General features: G+C 45.7%; 2 protein-coding genes and 1 long non-coding RNA gene across 6 annotated transcripts in view; 1 reads left to right on the forward strand and 2 right to left on the reverse strand.

Moving 5' to 3' along the window:
• Positions 1 to 904: 904 nt before the first annotated feature.
• On the reverse strand, positions 905 to 7,996 carry LOC148055711 (uncharacterized). The gene is made up of 3 exons (XR_015705016.1): positions 7,784 to 7,996; positions 1,839 to 2,047; positions 905 to 1,458 (listed from the first exon to the last, which is right to left on the reverse strand). It is a non-coding gene; the product is annotated as an uncharacterized LOC148055711 (long non-coding RNA).
• A 288-nt stretch (positions 7,997 to 8,284) lies between these two features.
• Positions 8,285 to 13,888, forward strand: SOD1 (superoxide dismutase 1). The gene is made up of 5 exons (XM_087755865.1): positions 8,285 to 8,443; positions 9,334 to 9,427; positions 9,927 to 9,996; positions 12,251 to 12,365; positions 13,297 to 13,888. Exons 1-5 carry the CDS (start codon positions 8,369 to 8,371, stop codon positions 13,405 to 13,407), a joined length of 465 nt encoding a protein of 154 aa, XP_087611991.1. The 5' UTR covers positions 8,285 to 8,368; the 3' UTR covers positions 13,408 to 13,888.
• A 1,997-nt stretch (positions 13,889 to 15,885) lies between these two features.
• The window catches only part of SCAF4 (SR-related CTD associated factor 4), a 48,168-nt gene continuing 37,212 nt past the window's right edge, over positions 15,886 to 26,841 (reverse strand). For 3 of the 4 annotated variants that reach the window (XM_087755862.1, XM_087755864.1, XM_087755861.1), the window contains 4 exons: positions 26,676 to 26,838; positions 26,463 to 26,543; positions 26,172 to 26,360; positions 15,886 to 18,264 (listed from right to left, as the gene is read on the reverse strand). In XM_087755862.1, coding sequence (XP_087611988.1) covers positions 17,417 to 18,264; positions 26,172 to 26,360; positions 26,463 to 26,543; positions 26,676 to 26,838 — 1,281 coding nt within the window. In that variant the 3' untranslated portion in view covers positions 15,886 to 17,416. The remainder of the gene's footprint in view (positions 18,265 to 26,171; positions 26,361 to 26,462; positions 26,544 to 26,675; positions 26,839 to 26,841) is intronic. The other variant, XM_087755863.1, reaches the window with a different exon arrangement.

Genomic DNA, 26,841 nt, shown 5'->3' on the forward strand with positions numbered 1-26,841 from the left:
AAACCCAAACTCTCCGGGCCTGACTTTTGCTCCGGTGAATCCAGCTGCAGCACACAATCCTGGGGCTTGCCCACGGCCTTCTGCCCCGCTCCCCCAGCAGCGGCAGGAGGTGGGGGCTGCGGGAGGCTGCCGTGGCCGGAGGAGAGGTGCCTGTCGCCTCGGTGGGGTGCACGCCAGGGCAGCCGTTAGCTGTGGCTGCTGGCTGTGGGTGTGCTTCTCTGCCTGTAATCCAAGTGGGCAAATAAACTGCTCGAGGTGGGGAGTGTATGCACTGAGGCTGATGGAGCAAGACTAGTATAAAATAGGTACATGCAGGAGAATAATGCCTTAAATTATGGTTTTCATTACCTTACCCAAAACATTCTTTTGAATTTTTTATAAACTATTCAAGCCCAGTAAAAAAAAAAATCTAGTGAATACTTTAAAAGCCATTTTAAACTTCAGCTGTGTTTCCCCACAATACAGTTTGATTGCAGTCGTCACTTTGTGCTATAGCATCAGCTCTCATAAAGACCTCAGCAAATTATTTTTTCTGCAAACACCCAGAGAATCCACAGGATCCATGTGTGCACCCATCCCATCTTGCGTATTACAATCCTGCCGGTCACTGTTAGCTGCTCCCAGTTTCAGCCTGTCGGGCTGTTTTGATGGGGAAAATCTCCCTAGGGCTGTCGGGCATGTGGGAGCTCTGGGCCACGAGATCTGAGCCGGGTGCTGCAGGATCCGCCGTGCCTGGCAGGAACTCCTCGTTTTCTCATGATTTTTTTTAGCCAAAGGTCACACAGCCTTTTGAGCAGAAACTAAGGTCTACGGATTCTCTCATAAGCTACTTCTGCCGTTTCAGGGAGACGGAGGCAAACAGTATCATAGTCTTACTAATATCATTAAAAAATTGTCAGCATTTTAGTGCCGAGCTGGCAGCTGTTAGGAACCCAGTCTGAAATCCCCACAGCAGTGGGCACTGCCAGGAGCACCCTCTCCTGCGACTGCTGCTGCCCTACGCAGGCACCTACCGCCCAGTTCCTTCAGAGCGTGCCCCTACGCGGGCGCATGGGCGAAAGGGGCTGCTGAGCATCAGTTTTGCTCTGCTTTCACAGACCACCCGCTGCCAACATCCATACGTGGTTCACCAGGGGATCTGTACGATGCATTGAATTCACTAGAAATAGACGCTGGAATAACATGCACAGGCTTTGGTACTGCATGAAATGTTTGAAGTCCAGCCCTTGGTGAATGTTAACAAGCAAAAAAAAACAAACCAATCAGTGGACAGACCTTGAATAGCACCAGTGCCCTACAAGGGTTGTAGTAACTTGCTGCTGGAAGCCCCATGCTGGGTACAAAGGTCTTCATCAACATTTACACAACCTCTCCTTTGAGTCTCGTGTTTCAAGTTTACTCAGCTTGTCAAGCAATGGAGGATGAGGGACTTGCAGCAGATAGATTAGCTCAGTTCAGCTGTTAAAAGTGAATGTTATTTTTAATATCTTGTATGTTCCATGTAAAGGCTTTCCAGCTGGCACTATGTTAATTACATGAATACTTCGGTTATCAGCACCACTACCCCTTAATTGGAACAGCAAGCTTTCCACTAGGGAGCCACCATGACAAACTTTCTAGTGAAATAATGCTTAGTAATTTCCACAGCACTTTTCATCTTCAAAATGCTATACAAACATAAACTCAGTTAATTACCTCTCCCAGCATCCCTTAGAGGTAGGGAATTGTCGGTACCCACATGTAATCAAACGGGAAGACTTTAACGACACACGATGTCATTAAACAGGACAAGACAACACAAAGGCTCAGGGTTCAATCTGGTTCCTCAGCGTACGTACCTAGTGCTCTTTGAGATGCTGTAGAGTGCTTTCAGGGATGCACAGGGGGCTGGCAGGTAGGGAACGGCGGCTCCAGGACCCCTTCTGTAGCAGCTAGAGGTCAGAGGAGATGGCCTGGAGTATCACAGATGGTGCTAGACACCAATGTGTAGACAGCTGAGTCCGCCGACAAAGCAAGCATTAGACAGTAGGAGATTCCAGAATCTAGACTGTAGGATCCCAAAGGAAAAAGCCAAATCAACCCACAAGCCTCTTCCAGACCATTCATAATACAGAATATAATCTACATGTGGTGCAGCACCCTCCTTACTGAGCAAGCCTGGACAAACACGCGTATATTGTGTTCTCCATGCATTAGGTGACTCTCAAATGCAGCAAGTCTTCTACAGTGCCACAGCACAAGGTCACACTAACATTGGAAATGCAGCTTCCACCTTTCCACAGAGAAGATCTAGATGGCAAGACCATGCAACCTGTCCATCAGAGCACTGGCAAGCCACTGCTCATCACCTTCATGTAACAGGAGTTACTCAGCCACTGAGCTGGAAAAATGGATTAAGAATAGCCAAAGATCTGCTCCAGGAGCAGGAGGAACTGCTCTGATCCAGCCCTGCTGGGATTCTCAGTCACTAGAGCAGAAGGTTGCACAGAAGAGAGAGTTGTCTGCTTTCCTACATGCTGGGATAAGCACACCTGTACTTATCTCACCAGCGGTTTCCCCTCCAGAGACACACATCTAAGGAGATAACAGACCCTTACAAAGGACCAGTATTCAAAAATCATGCTGTTCCTCTTTACTTTTCTTAATGTAAGAGAATAAACATAAAAAATTTCATTATTGCAGATTTGTGGACAGTGACCTTGATGAGCAAGCACCTACGCACACAAGCTCAGGCGATCTGGAGTGATATTTACCACTGCAATTTTATTTTCACCCTGTGTTTTTCCAGAAGAGTCATCACAAGTAGAAAATGCTATATATTTGCACAAGGCACCAGAGGTATGGTTGCCATGGGAAAACTTTCAAAATTCCCTCTAATTTTTTAATCCATATAAAATCTTGATCAGAAAGCATGTTAATATGCTGCATGGGCTTTATGCTTGATATATGCCATATTTTTACAGTACATAAGGGTTTGGGACTTTTTGTTACTTTTGCATATTTTGCTTGTAAATTGATTAGCTTCCATCTATGTAGATGCGACTTCTGTTAACCGACATCGCACAGTAATTATGTCATTTGCCCTTTAAGTTGACAAATTAGGAAATAACCAAGACTGCCTTGAATCCTCATTCTTCAGGGATCTCTGTGTGTCTACCCTTACGTGACGAGAACGACCCATTTCATCAACACGATAAACTGCTTCACTCCCCTGCTACAACAAATAGGCTTTGCAGGCAGCTGCAGAATGGGGCGAACAGACAAAGCTGAGTGTCCACCCAGCCATAAGTCTGTCCCTCCCGTATTCATTTCAACCCTCTGGGCTCCAGAACAGCCCGCTTTATCACCAGTTTACCTATAAAGATGCAGCCAGGCCCAAGCACGAGGCTTCTTCCAAGCTGGGATGGCAGAATCAGGGTATGGGGCAATGGGGGATGTCAAACAAGAGGTGCCAGAGTTGTAAGAGATGCCAGACCCTGTCTTACTGTGCCTCCTACTACCAAAGTTTGTAATTCCACCTTCTACTTTTTCATCTTTCCTCTCTGCTTTGACTCTGATACTCCAAATAGCAAAATAAGGTATTGCTACCAAACACCCTCTTCAGCTTCTTTGGGGCGGATTTTTTCACCTACTGGTAAGATTTAAGAAAATAAATGAGTTAAAAGGAAGTATGTGGGAGCGAACAAAACAAAAACCTTTCCCTGGCTTCTTGTATAAGACTTATGTGAAAGAGTACACCTGTAAAATACTACTTCTGTATTTCTATTGTACTTGTGAAAGAAAAGAATAATAGAAAACACTCTAAAGGGTACGGCCATGACCTATATAAGATTACTGATCTCTTTTTGCATGTGCATACAAACTCTTGTATATGAGTCCTTGAGATTCACATCTCTCCTTTAGCCTCCTACTGCTGATGTCTTCACCATGGTGTCTCTTAGCATGTCAGCTTGGTTAGCTGCATTCTGCCTAACTTAGGCATCAGGCGCCTCAGGGTACCTTCACAGGTAACCTGACATTGATGCTTAATGCAATAAATCTCTGAAATTATTACTTCAAATTATTTCACTTGACATATTAAGAGGCCTGGCTCTTATCCACCTGTTTGTCCTACATTCATGTAGAGGCATGAAGAAGGGCAGATCTTGAAAACTTGCCTCCAGGAAGGAAGGAATAAACTTGTCTGATAAAAACATAGGCAGATTTGGAGATAGGCCTAAAAATAAGAGAAAGCACTACAGCGCAGCACTCAAGATGCCCCTCTTTATGAAAGGGCACTGACAAACAAAGATAGCGATATGGGAAGCCAAAGATGACTGAAAGTAAAATGAGTCACTACTATCCCTCCAAGTTTACAAACCATTTTAAATCAAAAAACATTTGCTTCCAGGGCACTGGAATCTTTCCTCTTGACCTAGCAAGCATTCAGGGTGCTGCACGTGGTGCCACAAGCACAGACCTGCTTGCTCACGAGTCATTTACAGAGTCTCTTCTCTCCAGGCACATCAGGAATGAAACTCTAGGGAGTTTAACTCACAGTGCCAAGATGCCTCCTAGAGAGGAAGCTGCCCAGCTCTCCTGCTTTCTCAGCTTCTTTCTGCGATTAAACTACACATCTTTATCTGTCTCTTAGACAAATACTCTCCATGTATGTGTTTGTTTTCCCTGCTGCTTCTTTCTCAAGTAGAGAAATACACCACTCAAGGAAACAAATCCCTGTTTATTTCAGTCATGTCACCTGAGCCATGACTCAGGTGTCATGGCTGAGTCTGATGTGTGAAACTAACCTTGTGCGTCCTTCCCTGACCATATGGCATTCTCAAGCAGGTGACTTAAAACCACCTGGGCTTTAAGTCATTTATACCTCAGTCATACATACAGATTACCCAAATTCCCAGGTATTGTAAAATCATTTTGTGCTTCTGATTTAAGTTCTCCATCTATAATGAAGCAGAAAAAACAAGCAACGAGGTTTTGCCAAAGGAATTCATTACATGCAATCTTTCATTCTTAAAATGCTCAAAGGTTGCAGATCTTTGAACAAAACTGCAGAGCTGCATGCTCCCCAGGTTTGGTGTTAACCTTCCTTTGGTTAGTTTTGTCAGTGTTATCAGCATGGAGAGAATCTATTTTGTCATCTCTCCCCTACACATCCCTCAGACGAGGAGTGGTCCGTGGTCCACAGCTACACCAAGACGCTTCCCATTTTAAGCAGAGCTCTGAGCTGCGTACTACATACCCAGCCTGTTACTGCGGACAGCCTACGTGCAAACGGGTCTCTAAGAAAGATCAGCAGCTGAGCAACACCAGCTTCAGATTGTAACTATGATGGTTTCTGTACAAAATAGTCAGTCGCCGCAGCAAGGAGCTCCGGTGCCGGCAGGATCCGCAGCAGAGTGCTCCAGTGTGATGCACAGGGGGGTTCCCGAACCAGGGGAACCACTGGGGAAGCCAAGAGAGCCACCGGGAGCCCGCAGCTCTCATGACAGCAGCTGAGGAGACATGGCTGGGGCCAGGAGCAACGGCGGCCAAGCCCCCCACCACATATAAAAGAAGCCCTTAGGACACACCGGCAACCAGAAGCGCCACAGCAGTTTGCACAGAAGGGTGCTGAAGCCCTGCCAGCTCGACCAGGGAGCAATGGTATCCACCCGGTGGAAAGCCATGGCCTCTCTAAGCTCTGCCTCCCCCATGACTGACGCAGCTTCCCAGACAGAGCTCCGGTGGGAATGCGCTGCCACCCAGGTGTCAGGCTGCAGGCCCTGCCCTGCTCTTACGCGAGGGACTCCTCCGCTTAGTGACAGAGCTCCGGGAGGAGGTGAGTAGGTTGAGGAGTATCAGGGAGTATGAGACAGACTACTGGAAGCACACCCTACCTTCCCTGGGACAAGCCCAACAGGCAGACAGGACACATGATACAGAGGATTCCCTGTCCTCTCTCTGCCTGGCTGAACACAGTGACTTAAGGAATAGGGGGCAATGGCAACAAGCTCCTGCCCAGTGCAGCAGGCACATCTCCTTGCCCTTGCATGATAGGTACGAGGCTCTGCAAATGGAACCGAACAATGACGAGGATGATGGTTCATCTAGCTTGGAGGTGCCACCAAGGTTAAGTTGGCCTATGCCCTGCATCAAAACTGCTTCCATAAAGAAAAAAAGACAGGTCATTGTCATAGGAAATTGTCACAGGCCTGTCAGTCTGACCTCGATGCCAGGGAAGGTTATGGAGTGCCATCTTGAGTGCCATCACACGGCATGTGCAGGACAACCAGGGGATCAGGCCCAGCCAGCATGGGTTTATGAAAGGGAGGTCCTGCTTGACTAACCCGATCTCCTTCTATGACAAGATGACCCGCTTAGTGGATGAGGGGAAGGCTGTGGATGCTGTCTACCTGGACTTTAGTAAAGTCTTTGACACCATTTCCCACAGCATTCTCCTGGAGAATCTGGCTGCTCAGGGCTTGGGCAGGTATACACTTCGCTGGGTTAAAAACTGGCTGGACGGCCGAGCCCAGAGAGCGGTGGTGAATGGAGTTAAACCCAGCTGGCGGCCGGTCACGAGTGGTGTTCCCCAGGGCTCAGTGTTGGGGCCGGTCCTCTTCAATATCTTCATTGATGATCTGGATGAGAGGATCAAGTGCACCCTCAGTAGGTTTGCAGACAACACCAAGATGGGCAAGAGTGTTGATCTGCTGGAGGGTAGGAAGGCCCTACAGAGGGACCTGGACAGGCTGGATTGTTGGGCCGGGGCCAACTGTATGAGGTTCAACAAGGCTCAGTGCCGGGTCCTGCACTTGGGTCACAACAACCCCATGCAACACTACAGGCTTGGGGAAGAGTGGCTGGAGAGCTGCCTGGCAGAAAAGGACCTGGGGGTGTTGGTCGACAGCCGGCTGAACATGAGCCAGCAGTGTGCTCAGGTGGCCAAGAGGGCCAATGGCATCCTGGCTTGTATCAGGAATAGGGTGGCCAGCAGAACCAGGGAGGTGATAGTGCCCCTGTACTCGGCACTGGTGAGGCCGCACCTCGAGTACTGTGTTCAGATTTGGGCCCCTCACTACAAGAAGGACATCGAGGTGCTGGAGCGTGTCCAGAGGAGGGCAGTGAAGCTGGTGAAGGGTCTGGAGCACAAGTCTTATGAGGAGCGGCTGAGGGAGCTGGGGTTGTTTAGTCTGGAGAAGAGGAGGCTGAGGGGAGACCTTATTGCTCTCTACAACTACCTCAAAGGAGGTTGTAGCGAGGTGGGGGTCGGTCCCTTCTCCCAAGTAACAAGCGATAGGACGAGAGGAAATGGCCTCAAGTTGCACCAGGGGAGGTTTAGATCAGATGTTAGGGAAAATTTCTTCACCAAAAAGCATTTTCGAGCACTGGAACAGGCTGCCCAGGGAAGTGCTTGAGTCCCCAGCCCTGGAGGTATTTAAAAGACGGGTAGATGTGGTGCTTAGGGACATGGTTTAGCAGTGGACTTGGCAGTGCTAGGTTAACGGTTGGACTTGATGATCTCAAAGGTCTTTTCCAACCTAAATGATTCTATGATTCTATTCAGAGGCAACTTCAGAACTGCATTCCAATTTTAGACGGAGCCTCATGATGCGACACACCTCAGCCATAGTAATACTGGAAAACAGCCTCCAGGGGAGAGAAAAAGATGCAGAGATAGTACAAGAAAAACGTTTGCACAAAACAACACTGCTGCTGCTTCTGCCCGTGTCACTACTTTAGGTCATGTCTATAAAAAGAGATTTTCTATGTCTGGATGAAATCATAGCATTAGACCAAAAACCTGAAGCCTGATGGCAGCTTTAACGTGAGGCTGCTGAAAGCACACAGTCTCCTCAGGGCCCAAGTGCCACCACGGTGCTAAACGCAGGAGCAAATTCCCTCAGGCTCTCGAGAGAAAACGCGGAGCAGGCCAAAGCGAGGGGTCTAACCCCTTCTCCCCCGCTGCCTCGCTTGCCCGGGCACCACTTCGCCCCCGGCCGAGGCGGCCCCGCGTTCCGCCGGCCCTCAGAGCAGCGGCTCTCGCCCCAACCGTGCCGCCCGCAGCGGCAGCGCCGCCCGTAATGGCCGCCGCCGTGACCCGCACCGTTACACAACGCCCGCCCCCCCGAGGGGGCGGCTCGCCCGCCCATTGGCTCGGAGAGAGGTGCCGCTGATTGGCGCGGACCCGCGCGCTACCGCGACCCGTCCCCCTCTATTGGCCGAACTCCGCGCAATAACTGCACGAGGAGAACGGCGAGCGCACCGCGATTGGCCGCGGCGCTCACGGCCGCCCTATATAAGGGCCGCGGGAGGGGCGGGCCCAGAGTCCTCGGGTGCCGGGTAGGTAGCTTGCTGCTCTGCGCCGCTCTCCGGCCGCCGCGGGAACATGGCGACGCTGAAGGCCGTGTGCGTGATGAAGGGGGACGGCCCGGTGCAGGGCGTCATCCACTTCCAGCAGCAGGCAAGGGCCGGCGGCGGCGGGCGCGACCCTGTGGCTCTGCACGCCTCCCCCGGGGGCTCGCCCGGCCGCAGTGCTGAGTCATCGTGCGGGGCGGGCGGGCGGCGCGGTGCTCCCTTCCCCTCCCCTCCTTCCCGGCGGCGGCGGTCGGTGGGAGCCGCGCTGGGCGGCCTCGGGCTGGGCCGCGGCCCCGCCGGCTGCCGTGCGGCCCCGCGGAGGTGGGAGGGAGCGGGGCTGCGGCTCCTGTGCCCCCGGGTCAGGCAGCGAGCGGCTGCCGCGAGGCTGGGCCCGCCCGCCGCGGGGCGCCCCGGGCAGCGCCTGGCCCCGGCGCGGAGAGGGGCTGGGAAGGCGCTCGGGGCCGGCAGCGGGCGGGTGGGTGCCTTCTGCCCTGCCCGGGGGCTTTCAGCTGGGCTGAGCGCTGCGGCCGGGCTTGGTCTGCCTGCGCAGCTTGTTTACCGCTCCGGAGTGGGGCTTAACGGAGCTCTGACGGCTGAAGGGGCAGAGCCCTTTTGACCACTCGGTCACTTGTACCCAGTGAAGAAGTTGGGGCTGCGTACAGGCAGTATCTGTCTGCAGAGGAGTGACTTCAGGGTTACTTGTGCCTCCAAAGGGAAGTACGTGGTCGTTCCCAAGAGCAAACAGTCTGATAAAAGGCTTTCCTTTTGCTTGCTGATACATAATAGGAAGAGTGCATTTTAGGTGGCTAAATAAATGCAACCAATGCTGCACTGCTGTATAGAATCAGTTAGTGTAGGAGGGTGATCATTCATGGCTTGGTAGCTGAGCTTGTAGTGGAATGTCTAGTGCTTTCTGTTGACTGGGAAGCTTTGCTTGACACAAGGCCATTTAATGCTGTAGTCATTTTAGTGATGATAAATTCTTTTCCATTAAAGGGTAATGGACCAGTGACAGTTACTGGACACATCAGTGGCTTGGCTGATGGAGATCATGGGTTCCATGTCCATGAGTTTGGGGACAATACAAATGGTAAGTTGTCTGTCCAAGCTTTTGAGTTACAGCTGTAATGTGATGGCTCAGCTTTAAAGCGCTGCTTTTAGTGTTGCAGCAGCAACTAGTACAGGTGTACTTAGGTCTCATGACTGCAAATCTGTGTTAAGAAATTATATTTCCTAAGGAATTGCTTCCCATTTAATACTTTGAACATGTTTAGGCTTGTGTTCAAGATCTGACATATGAAGCACTAACCTAAATACTTTGATACCCTACTATTAAGAAATAAGAAAGCTTTCAAGTGAGCCCAGAATGCTCTAGAATGAGTAATCTTACTTTATTGAACTTGTAAGTCTGTAGTAGGTTACTTACCTCCCAAGGATTACTAAACATATAATAAGAGAGTAGCAATTTTATCATTAGTGACTTCACTTACTCTGGCTATAGGAGGACTGCCTTGGTGTGCACTGTATAAGGAACAAATTTAAACTGGCTACTGCAAAAATCTACTTTTGACGGTTGCGTTCTGTTTCAGGATGTACCAGTGCAGGTTCTCACTTCAATCCTGAAGGCAAGCAGCACGGTGGACCAAAGGATGCAGAAAGGTGAGTTTAATGTGCCTAGCCTCTTACTGGGTAGCTGCTCCATGCAGTGGCCATCTAAGTGCTACTTTGTGCTCAAAAGGCCACTTAACGACTAATGCTAGGACAATACCAGAAGAAAACTGGTAATTCCTGCAGGACTTCTAGGGTCAGTTAACAAGGGCTCTGATAACTGTATGGTGATTTGTTAGACACCTTGGCCCCAGGAGTATAGGTGAAATGTAGTCTTTGGGACATATTCTTGGTTTTATCATAGGATGGGGAGAAGAGGAAATAAAAGCTCTTACTCAGTGAAGGTTCCTCAGGGTATGAGTGGGGGAAGCTCATGTATTAAAGCCTTATTTGGTCAGCAGTGATTTGCTTCTGTTTTGGGGCCAGCTTTTGACAACAGGGGCCCTAAACTGTCAGTTGTTGTGCTGTGTGCAGGCTTGTCGTGGCAGATCAGGATCATCAGTGGAGGGTACTGAGGCTTCAGGGGGGACTGCAAGATGAACAGAGCTGTGTGTACCTGAGCATGGTGGGTTTTTATTGGGCTTGCTGGGCTGTTCTTATCCTGTTAGCTTAGGTACCATACTACCTACAGTAGTAGTAAAAGTTCAGTCCTTAAGGATTGTGTGTGCTGTGTGTAAGTACAGGGTCTGATGCTTATCCTGAGTATCTCTACCTCAGCAGGAGCTAAGACCTAATTCTTCCCCTGGAAGCAGTTTTCATAGTCCAGTTACCTTCAGGGAACCCTTGCATGCTCAAGACCTGATGTCTGAGCTGATGGGGTTCAGAGACTGGCAGGAGGCTGCACAAGAGCTGAAGCGAGTGGAGCTAGGAGCAGGTGTCAAAAGACAGGCTGGTCTTGCACAGGTAGGGGCTGGACCAGCATTGTGACCAACTTGGCGTTGTGATTAGCTTTTGAATGCTTGTGTTTATGCCTGTAACTGTGCCTTCTGTGACTGATAAATTCACACCTGAGTGATCAGTTGCATGCCAGACCAAGCAAGCTGGCTGCTAGCCAGCTGTCTGGATGACAGAGCAGCATGAAATGGTGTGCTCATGGGCTTCCCAGGCAGCCAGCTGCCCCAGTGCTGAAGGTCAGAATTGTGTGAACATCGTGGTTTCTGCTGGTTCTGCTTTGTCAAATCCTGCTTCTAGTGTCACCTGCCTGCTCGGGCAGCTGTAGGTTGGGGAATTCCGTAGGAGGGTGTAAGAACTAGATCTCGCTTTTATCAGTGTAGAGTTGAAACAATTGGACTGAAGCTTCCTGGCAGCTTAAATCAAGCAAATTCCTAAAAGGAAAACTGCCCTTGACCTGATTTTGTGGGACTTAGTTAAAAATACGACATTGGTGCTATGCTGTCGAAGAAGCTGGTGGTCAGCATTCAGCTGAGCTGGTCACCCTGCATGCATGGAGAGTTTTAGAAATGAATTGGTATTCAAGGTTCTGAATCTGGATGGGAGAGTCTTGCAGAGCATCATCAACTTGTCTTTTGAGTGAATGTTTTGTTTGGGGCAGAGGTGGAGGAAACAATACACTGCAATGTCCAGAAGTTCAGTGAAAACTGAACTGTTTGAGGCTTAATTCTTAAGGGAAGTTGTAGCGCAGATCTAGCTCTGACAGAAACTGTGTGGTAGGGTATGATGCCAAGTGTACGGGAAAATGCCAAGCAAAGTTGCATAGTCATTCCTGGTGCTGATTAGAACTTACTAGCACTTAATGCATCCCCTTTGACCTGTCACTTGACAAACTGCTTTTACTAATCCTCTTTAAACCTAAAGTGTGCAGCTGCTTGTGGAATAGCTGATTTATGATAGACATTAAAAGCTCTTAAGAATAGTGGCAGTGTTTATACCAAACCTTGTATGTGCAGGAAAAGTTTTCACCTAATTTGAGATACTTTCTTTGAGCAGAGAGAGATGCCATCAGCATGGAGGAATTCTTGGCTGTAAGAGTTGTGCACTGTTAGCTTGGCTTGTTAGGGAGCGACAGCATTCCTTTCCCCAAAGCTGATTAACCTTCAGTTTGATTAACCAGTTTCATGTTCTACCTAGGACTGAATTTTAATCATCTCTTGTACTAAAGAAGTTAAAGTAGTGGAAGTGGTCAAGATAGAGTGGTGGTGGTAAATGAGGTCATATGTGCTGTTTAAGATAAGATAGTGGGGTACCTGAGTGCAGTAACTATGGGTGTTGAATTGTCCAGGCCAGCGCTGAGGAGAGCTTTCAATTTAATCGAGTTTTCTCTGAGTTTCTGTGCATCTTTGCGTAGGCATGTGGGAGACCTTGGCAATGTGACCGCTAAAGGAGGCGTGGCAGAAGTGGAAATAGAAGATTCCGTCATTTCGCTTAGTGGACCACACAGCATCATCGGACGTACCATGGTGGTAAGTGTCTTCCTGCCTACTTGGACGCTTTAAGGAACTCTAGAGCAACCTTGCCAGCCAGTGGAGGCTTTTGATGCTGGAGGCCAGTCCCTGGTGTTTGTTACAGAACTTGTAGTGCAAGATTTCCAGTGCGGGGAGTTCTTTTGAAGCCTTGCCTGAAAGTCCTCTGTGTATTAGTATGGCACATCACTGCCATGACATCTGAATTTCCTGCCTGCCTTCCGAAGATGTTCCTCTCCACGTAACTGCCTCTTCCAGCTGTGCGTGACTGAAGCAGCCTGATTTGAGGAAGGAGCTGGCAGTCTGGCACAAATGCTGTCACTGAAAGGCATGGCAATGGGCGCTTCAGGGCACCGTTCACTAGTACTGGTCTGGTAGCTGCGGGTGCGACTTGTGCCGTGGCATCCCTGGGAGGGAGGCAGGCAGGGGCTGAGCGGACTGGGCCGCCCATCAGCATTGTCAGTCTTGTTTCCCTTAGGACTCCAGCGCATGCTGAGACCACTGCGCTCCTCCGTGAAACGGGCTCGGCCCGATGGCCGAGGGGCAGGGAGAGGCGTGGCCAGGGCACTGTGCCCGCAGCACAGCGGTCAGCCTTGTGTTGTAAGGGTGACCTTGAATGTCAAGGCCGAGCTTGCTTTTGGACTAGTAATGACTTTTAGAAACACGGGGGTTTGGTGGCTTCCCATTCAAACAAATTCAGCTGAAGGCAACTCATCTCTTCAGACAAGTCTAGTCTTAAGTTGGTTTTTTTTTTTTAGCCTGAGTATCAGTTTGGCGTTCAGCATTCCATAGGTACAATAGGTTCTCTCTGTGTACCACCCTGCTGCTGGCTGGCAATACTGCTTGTCGCTGCTGCTACTAATACGAGTAGTGAAAAATGTTGATTAGTTATGCAGTAACATGAACTAAGGTATCTTCAATTCTCTTTTAGGTCCATGAAAAACGTGATGACCTGGGTAGAGGGGGAGATAATGAGAGCAAATTAACTGGAAATGCTGGCCCTCGTTTAGCTTGTGGTGTAATTGGAATAGCGAAAATCTAAGTGTTGTACCTGAAATGCTGAAGATGACAGTGATAAATGGGCTGTATTTCATTGCAAATGCTGTACTCGCCCTTCCTTGTGCAAGCAAAAGATTTATCACTTAATTTCATTACTACTCTGCATTCTGAGTATCACTTAAACTGGTGAAGACTGACTTAATTTTGTATGATGTATATTGCAATTAAAGTGACCCTGGTGGAATGTCTCTGTAGTCTTCTGCTAAAGCATCTGCTGTAACCATTAAGTATAATCTTCACTAACTGGAGCTCCTGTTCTCTGTAATGGAAGATGTGTAGTAGCGATCACGTCCTCAACACTGAAACTTCTCGTCTACGGTGTGGGTGGGAGGATTAGCTGTAGCGCTCTAGCGAGACTGCTCACCAAAGAGCAGTGGGCACCGTGTGTATCGGGGCTTCCTCCTGGCAAAGTTGCAGCATTTGTAGGTTTCAAACTTGTGTAATAAACTTGCTGGGTAAATACGCTTTGGTCTTGCTGTCTATAAAAAAAAAAAACACAACACACCCCTGCCTGCTGATATGCTAACATGCAAATTAGCGGCTGACATTATGAAGTTATTTTCTAGACACCAACAGCATGTGAGTTGTTTCCAGCCGGTAAGCCTGGGCCAGCTCGCCCTGCCATCAGTCTGTATGCAAGTAACAAACGCTGTCGTGTGCTTTCCTGGGACAGAATCCCGTGTTCTGTGGCAATAACCTGACACCCTCTGCACATTACAGCTGGGGCGTTTATGTACCTGAGGACACCTGCTGCTTTGCAGAAATGCATCCTTGCTGTGAAAGGTTAATGGTGTGCGACTGCAGGGTGTGTGCGTGCGTGTGCTGGGGGGGAGCCTTACACGCAGGGCTCCGGTGTCCTTGTGCCTCGCCTGCACTCCTAGCTGCGGGGGCTGGTGGTGCTGGGCCCAAACTATGCAGGAGTGCCGAGTGTGGAATAGGCCTTTCCTTAAAAAAGATATACATAGCCAGAAGTTCCATATTTAATTCCATAAAGCTTTTCAGCAATCACTTGTATACTAGTGCCAGCTTTCATTATTTTCTTGTATGTACCTCTCAAACACAGATTTCCAAGTCTTTTAGTAGAGAAAATTATTAATTTTAATGAAGACTCGTAGCAACATTCCTTTATCTTGTACATAGGAGATACTCATGGAGGTAGTCGGCTGTAGTTCTAGACACCCAGACTCCAGCGTAGCATGTTACAAGCGGCATGGCTGTTGGTAGTATAGCAAGAATATTGTAAAAACACTTTAAACCTACGTTCATTGCAGGGGCCAAACAAGGGTGTGTACAGCCTCTACCCACCTGTGGATTAGCCTAGGCTCTGATTCCGCTGCTGCAGCAGAATTAAGATGGTGACTGCACCTTTTGGCTCCCTCCTTGGGCATCGGGGGATGCAGAGCGGTGACCGCCCACAAATGCCACCGGCACCTCTTTGCCTGTCAGAAGTTCAGAGGCCGGTGGTTGTTGCCGTCTCCCCTTTCCCTAAGGGGGGAAAACCAGCAAGTGCTTGACCGGGGTAGGTGGAGCTGCCGTGGAAGGAGAGCCCGGGCAGCTCTGCCGCTTGCCCCCTCTCCCAGCCCCTCGGTGCTGAACCTTGCTGCTTTGAAAGCCGGGTGCGAGCAGGGGGTGGCTTCGGAGCCCGCTTTCCCTTGCTGGGTTACGTGTCTGGCGGCGCGCTAGCCTGGCCGCGGCGCTGTACTGAAGGACGCAGAAGGAGCGCTCGGTTTCTGTACCAGTCGTTGCAGCCAGCAGGCACAGGCTCAATAACCACCGTGTTAATTGCTAACGCTGTGTATTGTCTTTGTCAGTAACGGATGCTTACACTGCGCTAATTAATCTTCCAGCACAAATGTATGGCTTGTCTTATTTTAAAGCCGGAGATTTGGTAGTGGTACAAGGGTAGGATGCAGTTACTCTGGTGATGCTGTAAAGGTGACGCGTTGCTAGTAGGTTTATTAGACAATTACTGCTTCAGAAGGCAGCGAGAGCCTGTTCTGCTAAGGACGTCCAAAGGCTGCACAGGTTTGTTTTCAAGTTCCTAAAAAGGGAAACGGAGAGAATGCGAGGTGGCGTTTGTGCGAACAGATAAGCCTTCCGTCTCTTTCGTTCTGGTCTTCAAATCTTTTAATAAAGTGTGCTCATTAGAAAAAAATCCTACCTCCTTACAGAATTATGGCGGTTTTTACTAAGACAAGTCTGAAACGTAAGACATAAATGTCTGGCTTTGTATGCAAAAAGTTAGTTCCACTGGCCCAGCATGAAACAAACATTAAGGACACAGGTTTTAACACAGAGAAGCTGAATTCACTACAAGTATGTAAACAGGGTTTTTTCTCTCTTTATTCTGCTATTGCAAGAACATAAAAATATATGTCCTCTCCCCAGTCCGTAACTCCACATCCGCTTTCCCACCCCCCTCCCTCCCCCAGAAAAAAATCCCTCTGCTGCAGAGCAGCTATGAAAAAGTACTGATGTAAGAAAGCAGCTGCCCTTCACTTAGGGAAAAAAAAAACAACTTTAAAAGTGGAACACACTTGCATCAAGAAGGACAAAAAAAAAAAAAACAAAAAAAACCCAAAAAAAAGAATTAAATATGCACAGGATTCATACAATTTTCCCACTACACTTCTAGAGTTAAACAAGCTCCAACTGCGGGCCCGGTGCCGCCCGGGCGCCGGACGAGCGAGCGTGTTTCCGGGCAGAGCGGCCAGGGCTCCGACTCCGCTCGGTACACGGCGGCCGTCGTTCACAACTCTTTGCGCCTGACGGGCCGACCACCAAGAACTCGGATCTGCCCTCTCAAAATTACTTCAGTGATACGGAGAGATGGTGAAACTTAACGCAAGGACACGCACTCTTTGCCCGGCCGCCCGGCAGGTGGGACGCTAGGTGGGTAAGAGTTTTAAACCTACCTCGTGCAGGATTACAGGAGGTAGACAGCGCTAACGCTGGCAACAGCAGCAGCCCAGACGTGGGTGAATGAAGAGGCAGCATTTTAAAATCCTCGAGCGCCCTCCCGCCTCCCTTCCTTTTCCCAGCCCCGTTTAAAAAAAATAGGTTAGCATTTTATATTGTGTTTTGGTGTCTTTGATTTCTCTTTCACCCCGCTTTCCAAAAAGCATCAATGAATAACGAGTACAAAAGATGCTGAACTGGTGTGCTTCCTAGCCCACCGCACACAGTAATTTTATAACATCACAAGCAGAGCAGGCTCGGTATGTCTGAAGGTGTCCACTTTTTTAAAAAAGGCGAAGTAGGGCAACATTTACCACAGAACCAGTTGGAGGGGGGGGAAGGAAAAAAAAAAAAAAGAAAAAAAAAATTGATTGCATTGCAAACACTAAACAGTTTTAACTCTTCAATTAACATCTTAAAACCACTAACTTTTACCTAGTATGGTCAAGTAATCATTAAAATGCAGCAGTCTAAAAATCAAGATGACTATTACAAATAGAAATTTGCTTCTGTGAATAGCTACACAAACAGATGTATTTCTTTTAACAAATATAAACAAAACAGTCTAATTTAGACTCCAGTACAGCATTAACAGTTCAAACTTTAAGATGTTGAACACTCCTTTTCCACTTCAGTGCAGTGTAGGAAGAATAGCACACGTTAAAGTTTGTTACGAAAATAGAGTTTATTAAAAACACATCCCTATTGGTTTGAGGAGCTTTCACCGTTACCTTTTCTTAAATTAAAAAAAAAAAATAGAAAGCACTTCTACTTCTGATTTGTAAACTTTTTAAAGTCAAAACTTTAAAAAAGTTACAGCAAAAATGGGTAATATTTTAATCATATCTTCAGTATTTCATGTTATGTTGTGGCTATTTTAAATAGAAGGGAAGCAATCAAATTGCTTACAATTCCCCACCAACTACTGAGGGGCTGTGATATAAGCAGAAGCAAATATAATACAGCAGACTGTACAACTCTAAAGCTCTACACTCCAACAAATGTCACTGTCGGCTTTTGACAACTCCCAGTCTCTAGCGAGGAGCCTCCGCCACTGAGCCCATCTCCTTTTCCGCTTGTTCCACAGATGAGGTAGCCTCGGATGGTAACTCTTCCACAGGTTTTACACCTGTAGGTTCAGACTCTCCCGCAGCAAGTTCGGAAACAATGTCTGCGTCTTCCATTTTGCCGCTATGAGATTCATGGTTTTTGTCGCCATCGGCCCTGTCTGTCATCTCCGGTTTCTCCTTTCCTCGGTTTTCTTCCTTGTCTCTGCGAGACTCCCTGTCTCTCGAATCTCTCTCTCGGTCTCGATGGCCACTGGACCGCCTGTTCCTGTCCTCCAAGTCTCTGTGTCTGTCACGCTCGGGGCTTCTTCGTCCCCAGTCTCGCCTGTCGCGATTACCAAGTCGCTCGTGGTCTCTGTCATCGTTGCGGTTACCATAGCGCTCACGATCGTTTTCTACCCGATTTCCAAAAGATCTCCTTCCAAACCTTTCCTGGTCTCTGTTAGGCGTGAACGTCTGCCTGTCGTTCCTAAACTGCCTCCCATCTCTGTTATCCTCGGGTCCGCCTGGCCCCCCGCTTCCCGGCATCCCCCCAGGTCGCACAAAGTGACCCGGCGGTGGGAAGGGGGTTTTCATTCCGTGGGGGGGAGGCATCCCAAAGCCCCCCGGCCCCGGCCCCGGTGGGGGCCCTCTGTGCATCATGTGAGGAGGCATGTGTCGCGGTGGCATCAAGGGGAACCGCTGCAGCGGAGGCGGTGGCATCCCTGGCGGTCGCTGGAGCGGTATCAAACCAGGCCGGGCACCTAAGAGGCCAGTGGATGGAGTCTGCAACCCAACAACAGGGGCTGGCGGGGGCGGCGCAACTCCTTGAGTGCCTGAAACAAACACACACATACACACAAAGTAAAATCAGAGGCTGGCGGGAGGGAAAAAAAAAAGCATTTTCGGAATTTCAAAAACATTCTGAAACCGTCTCATGCAATGAGTAACACCAAAATTGGGGGGTGGGGGGAAGAGAGCGGCCTGCAAAGCTTCCTGTGCTGGTTTACGTGCTGTAAAGAGAGCCTCGTCTTCAAACAGAAGCTTGCGTCACGCTAGAAGTAATTAATATTGCAATGCTAGTAGTAACTCATCGCTTATCCTAAAGGCTTCCTTTTGGGAAGAAGCCATTGCCATTCTGCGGGTCAGAGCTCCTCCCGACCTCCAGCTTGGTGTCTTGCTTCGTCAACTGCTGACGAAACCCCTTCCTAATAGGTTATGCTTCCCAGGCTTCTAATTAAAGACACCTCACCTCCTTTAGTTAGCTTTAAAACATTTCTCCTCTATTACAAACATCAGCAAAATCCTATCTGGCTGAAACGCTTGAGATTTGAACTGGTCATCACCAAGATTTTCAGGGTGCAGAAGAGGCGGCAGGACAGTAAGCTGTGAGGGGAGAGGTGAGGTCAGAACAGGGCTGGAGTAGGAGCAGGGAATCACAGAGAGTTCAATTTGTTGTTCCAGAGGAAAGGGATGGAACAAAGTTCCGTTTTAGTAGAATCAACCTTGCAATGCAAACTAAAAGGAAATGCAACAGGTAATTTCTAGATTGTTTTTTAAATACAATTTTCCACCCTTTATAGCACATATCCAACACCAACTGTTTTCCAGTTTTACTCCTGGACTCCTGTTTTTAGCACGGGCTTCCTAAGAGGAAAGACAAATTAACTCTCAGAACATACTGTTGGAGAAAGCTCAGCCCAAAGCTTGTTGACATCAACACAAGGAGCCAAAATGAACGAGGATTACCGAGCTCCTGATGAGGACTTCAGACCAGTAAGCGCGTGCCAGCTTATCTCGCGTGCCTCCTTTTGTTTGAACTGTAACTGTAACGCTATTGTCGCCTTTATAGCGGAGCTATCTGCTCTTTCTGCTCGCTAGCAGCTATTTACCTGAAAATAAGCTCCGTATCTGAGAAAGCCTGTGTCGTGTTTTAAACTCCCGAACGGAAATTTAAAGGAATCAGCAGCTGCCAGCAGAACAAGCACAAATCTCTCCTAATCCATCCTGCGTTCCTTTCAAAATTTGTTGAGACTATAAATAATGTTTTATTTCCACATATATTAATAAAAACAAATGTTAAGAATGCAGGTTATGTAAAATTTTGTAACTCCTGCCTTGGGTAGAACTGGAATGTGAAATAGCTATGTAAATTAATACTAGGCTTAAATACTTGGCAGTGTCATCAGTGAAACCTGCACTTTGATTTCAGCTTAATGAGTACGGTGGAGCAGACATCCCAAATACCCTTCCACTCCGCTCTCGTAGCTCCCCTCTTCCTCCATCTGATTTATTTAGCGTTTCTATCCCAAATATGCCTGTGCCTTCTGAAGAACATCATGCTGCCCTTTCACCACACCACTTCTTATGCTTAACAACGTCTCTAACAGAAACCTTTTTATCTGAGTGCTCTTTATATTCGTATTAGAAGGAAATTATATTTTGCCGATCAGGAGAACTCGGGTAACAAAGACGTGAATATTCTTCCAGTCCGTGGTATCATCTTACCTTCCCCTCCAAGCAGTCACTTTTAAGACACGGCTTGATACGTCACAGTCTTTGAAAGAAACATTCCAGCAGCAACAGCGTATTTTTTCTGTTTTTTGTTTGGTTGTTTTTTTTTCAACTTTAAAATGCACAGCCCTCCCCTTCCTCCTGTTCCTAACCAGGGCTGTAAGTCACCTAGTTCAAACTCCTCCCATGACTTAGTAGTACAGATCCGACGAGACAGACATATGGCTAGCGATGTCTTCCAAGAATGTTATTTTGCTGAATTCTGAGGTTTGGGGATATTTTTGTTGATAAGTAAATTCTACCACAGAAGATTAAAAACAAGGCAGAAAAGAATAACAGAGATCTAATGAGCTGGAGAGGATAAGCATATGCTTCTGCTCTATAGCAGCAGAGTAGATGTGGGTTACAACAGCGTGAACGTGAAGCAAGTGTGAAAAGCTTTTTTAAATGTAACAAGTACGAGTAATTTAATTTCTCAGCCTTATTTCTACACCAAATGCAGCAGAGCAGCAGCATAATGGTATCTGAAACTCATTCTCTTTCAATCTGGATTGCATGAGCAGGGTAGCTGAGTGCTTTTTAATTTAAAGCAGCCCACTCGAATTTTGAGGCCGAAGTACACTGCAGAGAACTGTTAGAGTTTCCTCGCTGTGCTGACAAATCAGGCACCAATTAAAAATCTGCTCTCAAAGAGGTGTCCAGAAACACATCCAAGTTTACTTGAAAATGCTCAGTAAAATTAGTGGTACAGATTGCACGTGCAATGTCTAGGAAAATTTAAAGCCCTGTGTTGTCTTATATAGGGAAAGACAATATGTAAAATTTAAATAGCTTGTCAAACTCGACAAGAAGTACCACAGCTCCTAGAGAAACAAGGAAGTGATTTAATGACCATCTCATACTTGTGCAGACGAGCGATGGAATTCATCTGCCCCAGCCTGTATTTTATTCATTTGTTCGTAACTGTAAGCCTTTTTGTAGTAGCTGACCGTGACTTCTTGCTCATGGGTATGAAATACAGCCAGCCCTTTCACCAGCTGCTGATTCTGCACAACTTGGCCAAGACACGGCCTTTGTTACAACACGGGGCTGTTGATACTGGAGATATAATCCTCAGACTTTACACCTAATATGTTATTCTGTTCAAATGTGTAAAAATATGGATTGCTTTCACGGCTTATTTTTATTTGTAACTTTTACCAGTGACGCATAGCGAAAGGTCCTCAGAACTTGCAAAGAGTGTTTACTCTGAAGAACGCAGATGCCAGTGTCCTAGGAGAACCCATCGACAACCACGAGTGTTGTTTCAGAGGTGCAAGAACAACCACACAGTGTCAAGTTTCATCATTTCACTTTACTCGTAAGACATAGCCCAAAATGCTATAGCTGTCCTGAAGAAGTATCTTCTATCCAGAGAGGTCACAGGAGTCATCCTTAGTGTTTTGATAAATTAGGTAAAAAGCCAGATTTCTCTGTCACTGTAATTCCATTTCTGATTATCTTCTCTTCTGGCTGGACAAATCCCATGTTCCCTTGTGATAATTATCAGTGTTACAAATGCTAACGTAACTGAGAAGTGTAGCACCTGATTTTTTTTTTTTTACTGAACTCTGCTCAGTAAGCGCTTACAGTGTCTCTTACAATCCGTTAAATTACTTCTCAGCTGTGCTGTTACAAGAAAGCAAGTGGAGGAATGGTGTTTTCTGTATCTGACAGAGCAATTCTGCTTCAAATACAGCTCCTTTGCAAATCTGATGGAAATACATATGAGAACAAGAAGCCAAAAGCTTACAATTCCAGCAGAACGGGCTAAAGGTTTACACTTTGAGTTTGATGCTGATGTTCTGCAACATTTAACATGCCACATTCATTCTCCTATCGTTCTCCAGTGGGGGATGCTGCATCTTAAAACTAGAACATTAAATACCACCAGGATATTCTTGGAAGAGGGACAGTGTTGTAAGTCTTGTGTCTTTTTCTGGAGTTTCATACAGAATCCTTTAGACCAGACCAAGACTGTAAGGAAAGAAGCCAAAACTCAAGAGCCTAAACATCGATTCACAGCTTAAATAACTTGCCATAAATACCACCGTTTTTCAGGGTAGTCAACGTCCATCGCTGAAGCCAGTAGGAGCTTGCTCCTATTCACACAAGATGCTTGAACAAGGATGCAAGAGTCAAACTACATTATGTGTACAGTGTTGGTTACTGGTATTAAGACTTCTAAAATTCCTGCTGTATAAAACATAAACGCTAAACTGATCCAGGTTAAGGGAATCATCAAGGCAAAACTGAATCCCATGAATCGTGCTTGAGAGTTCACATTCCCTTCCCTCTGAATTCTCATTCGGTAGTATTATGAAAGCAACGGTCATATATATAATTAGCAAAGATGCAGCGTTTGTTATGCTTTTAAAATGGGCTGCCACAAGAAATTTGGAAAAGTATTAGGTTTATCATTGTTCATATCCCATATTAATAAAAAGCTCATCCTTCCTGTGAAGGAAGTATCCACTTTATAATACGGTAATACTCTGATGAGCTCCGAGAATACTGTAGTCTGTCTTTTATAATTCAATGCAGATTACAAAAAGACCATGTAGTTACTTAAGAACAAACCAGCAAGGGAGAAAAGAATAATAGTTCAGCATGCATTGACAGGAAATGAATACCAAGTTCGATGAGAACTACAGTATAATTAAATCTTTGATAATATGTAATTATCATTGTAGGAATTTTGGTAAAAAGAGCGCTAGACCAGAACCTACAAACTGCAATATGGTGTATTTAATCAAGATAATAGATCACAGAATCTGAATATTCGAAACAGCATCTGTAACAGCAGTTTATTACTGGTCCAAATTACAGCATTTGCTCAACACTAAGAACAAGTTGGCAAATCAAAAATGATTTAAAAGCCTGCCACTTTCTGCAATATGCACATGTAAAAGGAGTCTAAAAATATCTGCTTTGCAGATCATTTAAAAAAATGACATATGAGCACACACTCGCAAAACCAGTTACAGTCTGGATAATCTTGTTCAAATTAAGAACAAGAAGCTATAACAGCAGCGAATATGACCAAAGATACAACCTGAGGGTGGTTTTTAGAAATAAGCACAAAAAAATTCAGACACAATGTCCACAAGGGATCACTCCTCTGAAGCACAAACACGTCTTTGTTGGAAGTGATGAAAGAATTACATTGGAGGAACGAATGAAATTAGTGGAGATGAAACAGAACGTAACTTACATTACTAAGAAAGCATATGAAATCTTACAATAATCCATTTAGAATTACTTTGTAACATATCTTCCATATAAAAACTGAACAGATAGAGAGATAAGCTTCATTTTGAAGTTACAAAAATTAGAAAAGAGCTCCTGCGTTTGTACAGATTACATAAGGTGTTCTCAAGCAACGTTAAGTTTAGATTTCTACGACAGTCTCTTCAGAGCAATCTTCATTCCTTGAATTCAGCCTGCTGAAGTAACTTCTTCTATCCTGCCCAAATATCCGAAGAACATTTCTTCATTCTTCATGTTACACTACTCAAGCCCCTTCATCCCTATTTCCCCAAGCAGAGTCCTCATGACATACTTCATGATGCTGTCAAACAAATCTTTCTTCCACCTTCTTATCTCAGCTTGGAGAGCCACATCATGGGAATGTTTAAAGAGCAGTCTGAGGACTTCGTGAGAAACCAGTCACACGATCAGTCGTCTGTTCAAATTGCTAAACCAGGTACTTGCGAGCATGAGGTCCTTTAATCTGAAGCATTTGATGTCCCTTGTCTGCACTTTCCCACGCCTAACTGAGGGTGATGCCGCACCTGCTCATTTACTTTGTCCAGTTCATTTGCCTCTGACCTGGACAAGACTACAGGTCGGACACTAAGGCTACATTTAAACTGTCAAGCCTGCAAGTACTTCGGGGCTCCAGGACCGGGATGCACATGTAGATTGCATCTCATGTCCGCACACGTGGTGAAACCCTGGCACACTCCATTTCCCAAGCTTTGATTTCCCTAGGAGTGAAACCTGACACACAGAGTGAAAAGGAAGGATGACGATGCAACCTGGCCAGCTCTTGAGTTCAGAGGATCGGGAGGGCAAAACTTCAAGGGACGCTTCTTTGCTAGCTAGATCAGCATGAGTGGTGGAAAACATCACCGCTTTCATGTTTTTCTCCCAGCCTAGGGAGAGACCAGATCTGGACTCTCACATGCAGAGCTAACCTCAATTGATAAGTGAATCAAAGTGGTTTTAAGAAGACAGTTTCATTTCTGTTAACTTACTGAAAAGTTTTAAAAGCAAAGACAACTGATATTAATCTTTTATCTTTATTATAATCTGTTTCTTCCAGTTTTCTTCTATCTTATATCAGATTGTGAACAGTCCCCCTTAACTGCAACGTGTCAGGATGGAAGGGTTTTACTTAACTCCTTGATTATAAATAACTTCTTCTTGAAATGAGACACTCGTCAACATAAAATGCTATTACTTAAGTAAACACACAGATCTCTAAGCTATTACTTCAGGACTACTCTGTAAGCTCACACATGCGATCGTATAAAAACCCTCCTACCCCCTTGTTGATGAGACTGAATGTTGAGAGAAGTTGCTCTGACCACATGGACGACTTTACCTGCCTCAACTATTCAGTAAACAAGTTCATAAAAACAAAGGCCAGTTCTTGATGTTCGGATTTATCAAATTCAGCTTCCTTCAGTTTGTAAGAATAAAAAAAAAGCTACGGTCCAAGTAGCTAATGTGGGTATATAATTTACTTCAATCTTAATTTTGTAAAAGCTTTTTCTTATGTGTATAGCGATACAGCAAAGTGCAGAGGAACTTAATACATTCCAAAGGCTTGGAATAAAAAGTTTAAGTTATGCCATTTAAGACATAGTACCATGATACTTCAAAAATCTGGTAATACTGTATTACAATTACGGAAAGTGTAACTTCATCATTAAGATGTGAATGTCTTAAACGTATAGTCCGATAATCCTTATCACCACAAAATTCTCTCAATCCATGGTGCCACGGCAGAATTTTTTTTAAGCTTTTCTCTGTTTCCCAAGTGTCCAAGATACTCTAAACCAATTAGCTGCTGTTTTGCATATCTGCTTCGACAGATTTTAAAAAGCAGACTGATTTTCAGAGAGAAGCAGCTCTTCACTTTTTGAAAAATGCCTTTTAAAAGGGTCTTATTTCAAGTTTCCAACATAAAGGATCCACAGATCGCTAGTCACAGCTGGAAAATTTAGCCATCAAATCCAATAGAGCAGTGAGCTCTCAAGGAGACAAATCTTTGGGGTTTTTTTTTTTCAGTGTACGCTGTAAAGTTCTGGGCAGAAACACACTAAAACAAAATAATCTTTTTATTCACTTGTTAGGCTCTCATTTAGAGGTCTGAAATCCCATAAATCTAATCATCTCATTAAAATCTGTAGGAAACAAGTCTCTTGAGTATATACTTGACACTGACCCATAAAAGGCCATCCTAAAATAAATATTTAGCAGACCTCTGTAACATTAAACAGTTTACACTCTCTTTAAAAATCTGACCAAGTTCAGATCATATTGCAAAAAGTAATTTATGTAAGATATCCAAACTTAGCTTGGTTTTGCTAGTCAAAATACCATTTTGTAATACTTAAATACGGTAACATATTGTTAAAAAGGTTTCAAAACCTATAATATTGCAGGGCTGAATAAAAGCTTTTGTTTCTTCATTTTATTAAAATAATTTATTCCATACATAAAAACTATACCATATTTTCATAGATTTAAAAAATACACTAAAAAAAAAATACTGTTTCTCTGTAAGTTAATTTTATACATATAATGGTTGAGTCTAAAACATAGTTCATATGTCGTGCAGATATTTTGTTGTAAGTTAATTTTCTATATGGTATAAACCTCAATTTGTTAAAAGTAGACAGCATTTCGTTCTGTCCTGAATTTGTAACTTAAACGTTACGGCTTTTTTGTTTCTTCAGAAAACAGATCTTCAATAATAAAAAAAAAAAAAATACTGCTCCTTCTGTGCAAAATCAAGCCTCTAAAAATGATTTAAAAGCCAACAGAAGGGCAGAAATTTCAACAAGTTTAGAAAAATCGGCTTTACTTTCCCATGAACTGTAAGTCAGTAGCAAAATCAAAATTGTATTTTAAATTCAGGGAACAATAAACTGAAGAATATATACAAAAATGAACTTACCAAGAAGTGGAATAGCTTGGGTGACAGGAGCAGGTACATTAGTAGGTGCTACAGGAGGTGGAACAGTCCCGTATATTTTGGAACTATCAGTAGTTTCAGCATTCCCTCTGGATCCAGAAACCACTGTTGGGATGGGATTTCCTACAGATGAATCTTTTGTAGTGTCTTCATTCACACCAGTTGCTGTAGCTAAGAAACAATGCATTGACATATTAAAAAAAAAAAAGTCAGCTTTTCTGCTTGCACGATACCTTCCTTCTTCTGCCGCTTGCCCAAGATTTAAACACTTACAATTTGGGATGTTTACTGCCGGAGTGTGAGGAACAGATACCGGAGGAGTTATAGGTGGTGGTGGTCCAGGAGGAAGGAAGCCTATAAAAAAGTATATATTAACACTGAGTATCACTTTACCAAAACATACTTGTGCAGTTTATACGGCAGATGCTTTTATTTGCTATATGGTTAAAAAAAGGACTTAATATTCCTAAAAATATATAAATATACCTGGGGGTAAATGCATTGGGTTGAAACCAGGTCGTAAAAATGGAGGCGGCGGCGGTGGTGGCACTCCAGGAGCAAATCCAGGAGGTGGGATTCCTAAGGGTGCTGTGAAAGCAGGTGGCTGGAGTGCACCAACCACAGGAGGACCTGATGGGTGTGGTGGAACCTA

This window comes from Nipponia nippon, unplaced genomic scaffold (assembly GCF_047370975.1).
Source record: "Nipponia nippon isolate SJK-2023a ecotype South Korea unplaced genomic scaffold, ASM4737097v1 scaffold_2, whole genome shotgun sequence".
Lineage (NCBI taxonomy): Eukaryota > Metazoa > Chordata > Aves > Pelecaniformes > Threskiornithidae > Nipponia > Nipponia nippon.